This window comes from Sinocyclocheilus grahami, unplaced genomic scaffold (genome assembly GCF_001515645.1).
Source record: "Sinocyclocheilus grahami isolate Dianchi unplaced genomic scaffold, SAMN03320097.WGS_v1.1 scaffold9415.1, whole genome shotgun sequence".
Lineage (NCBI taxonomy): Eukaryota > Metazoa > Chordata > Actinopteri > Cypriniformes > Cyprinidae > Sinocyclocheilus > Sinocyclocheilus grahami.
This window is the reverse complement of record NW_015512601.1, coordinates 3,476-3,976: the sequence shown is the minus strand read 5'-3', so window position 1 is coordinate 3,976 and position 501 is coordinate 3,476. Positions and strand designations below refer to the sequence as shown.

The 501-nt window shown below is 52.5% G+C and overlaps 1 protein-coding gene across 1 annotated transcript in view; it reads left to right on the top strand.

Moving 5' to 3' along the window:
- The first annotated feature begins 1 nt into the window (after position 1).
- LOC107578243 (low molecular weight neuronal intermediate filament-like) overlaps positions 2-501 on the top strand; it is a 2,947-nt gene continuing 2,447 nt past the window's right edge. Inside the window, exon 1 of the mRNA XM_016264215.1 lies at positions 2-499. Within this exon, the coding sequence (XP_016119701.1) occupies positions 2-499 (498 nt within the window). The remainder of the gene's footprint in view (positions 500-501) is intronic.

Sequence of the window (501 nt, the reverse complement as noted above, 5' to 3'; positions counted from 1 at the left end):
CATGTCTTCCAGCGGCTTCAGGTCCCACTCTCTCTCCCGCAGCAGTGCCTCTCCAGCGGGCTACTACAAAAGATCGGGCCGGTCATCTTCCTTTTCACCGGTGCATTTCGACAGCGTGGATTTCTCTCAAACGGCTGTGTTAAACAACGAGTTTAAAATCGTCCGAACCAATGAAAAGGAACAACTGCAGGGTCTCAATGACCGTTTCGCGATGTTTATCGAGAAGGTGCGCAATCTGGAGCAGCACAATCAAGTGCTGGAGACCGAACTCGTGAGTCTGCGCCAGAGGCAGAACGAGCCGTCCAGACTCGCTGGCCTCTGTCAGCAAGAGATCCGGGATCTGCGAGCCCAGGTGGACGAGTTGAACAATGAAAAATCTCACATTCTCATTGAACGAGATAATATCGACGAAGACTCGCAGAAACTCCGAGGCAAGTTTGAGGATGAGATCCGAGCGCGCGAGGAGGCAGAGCAGACGCTCAGATCCTACAAGAAAGATGT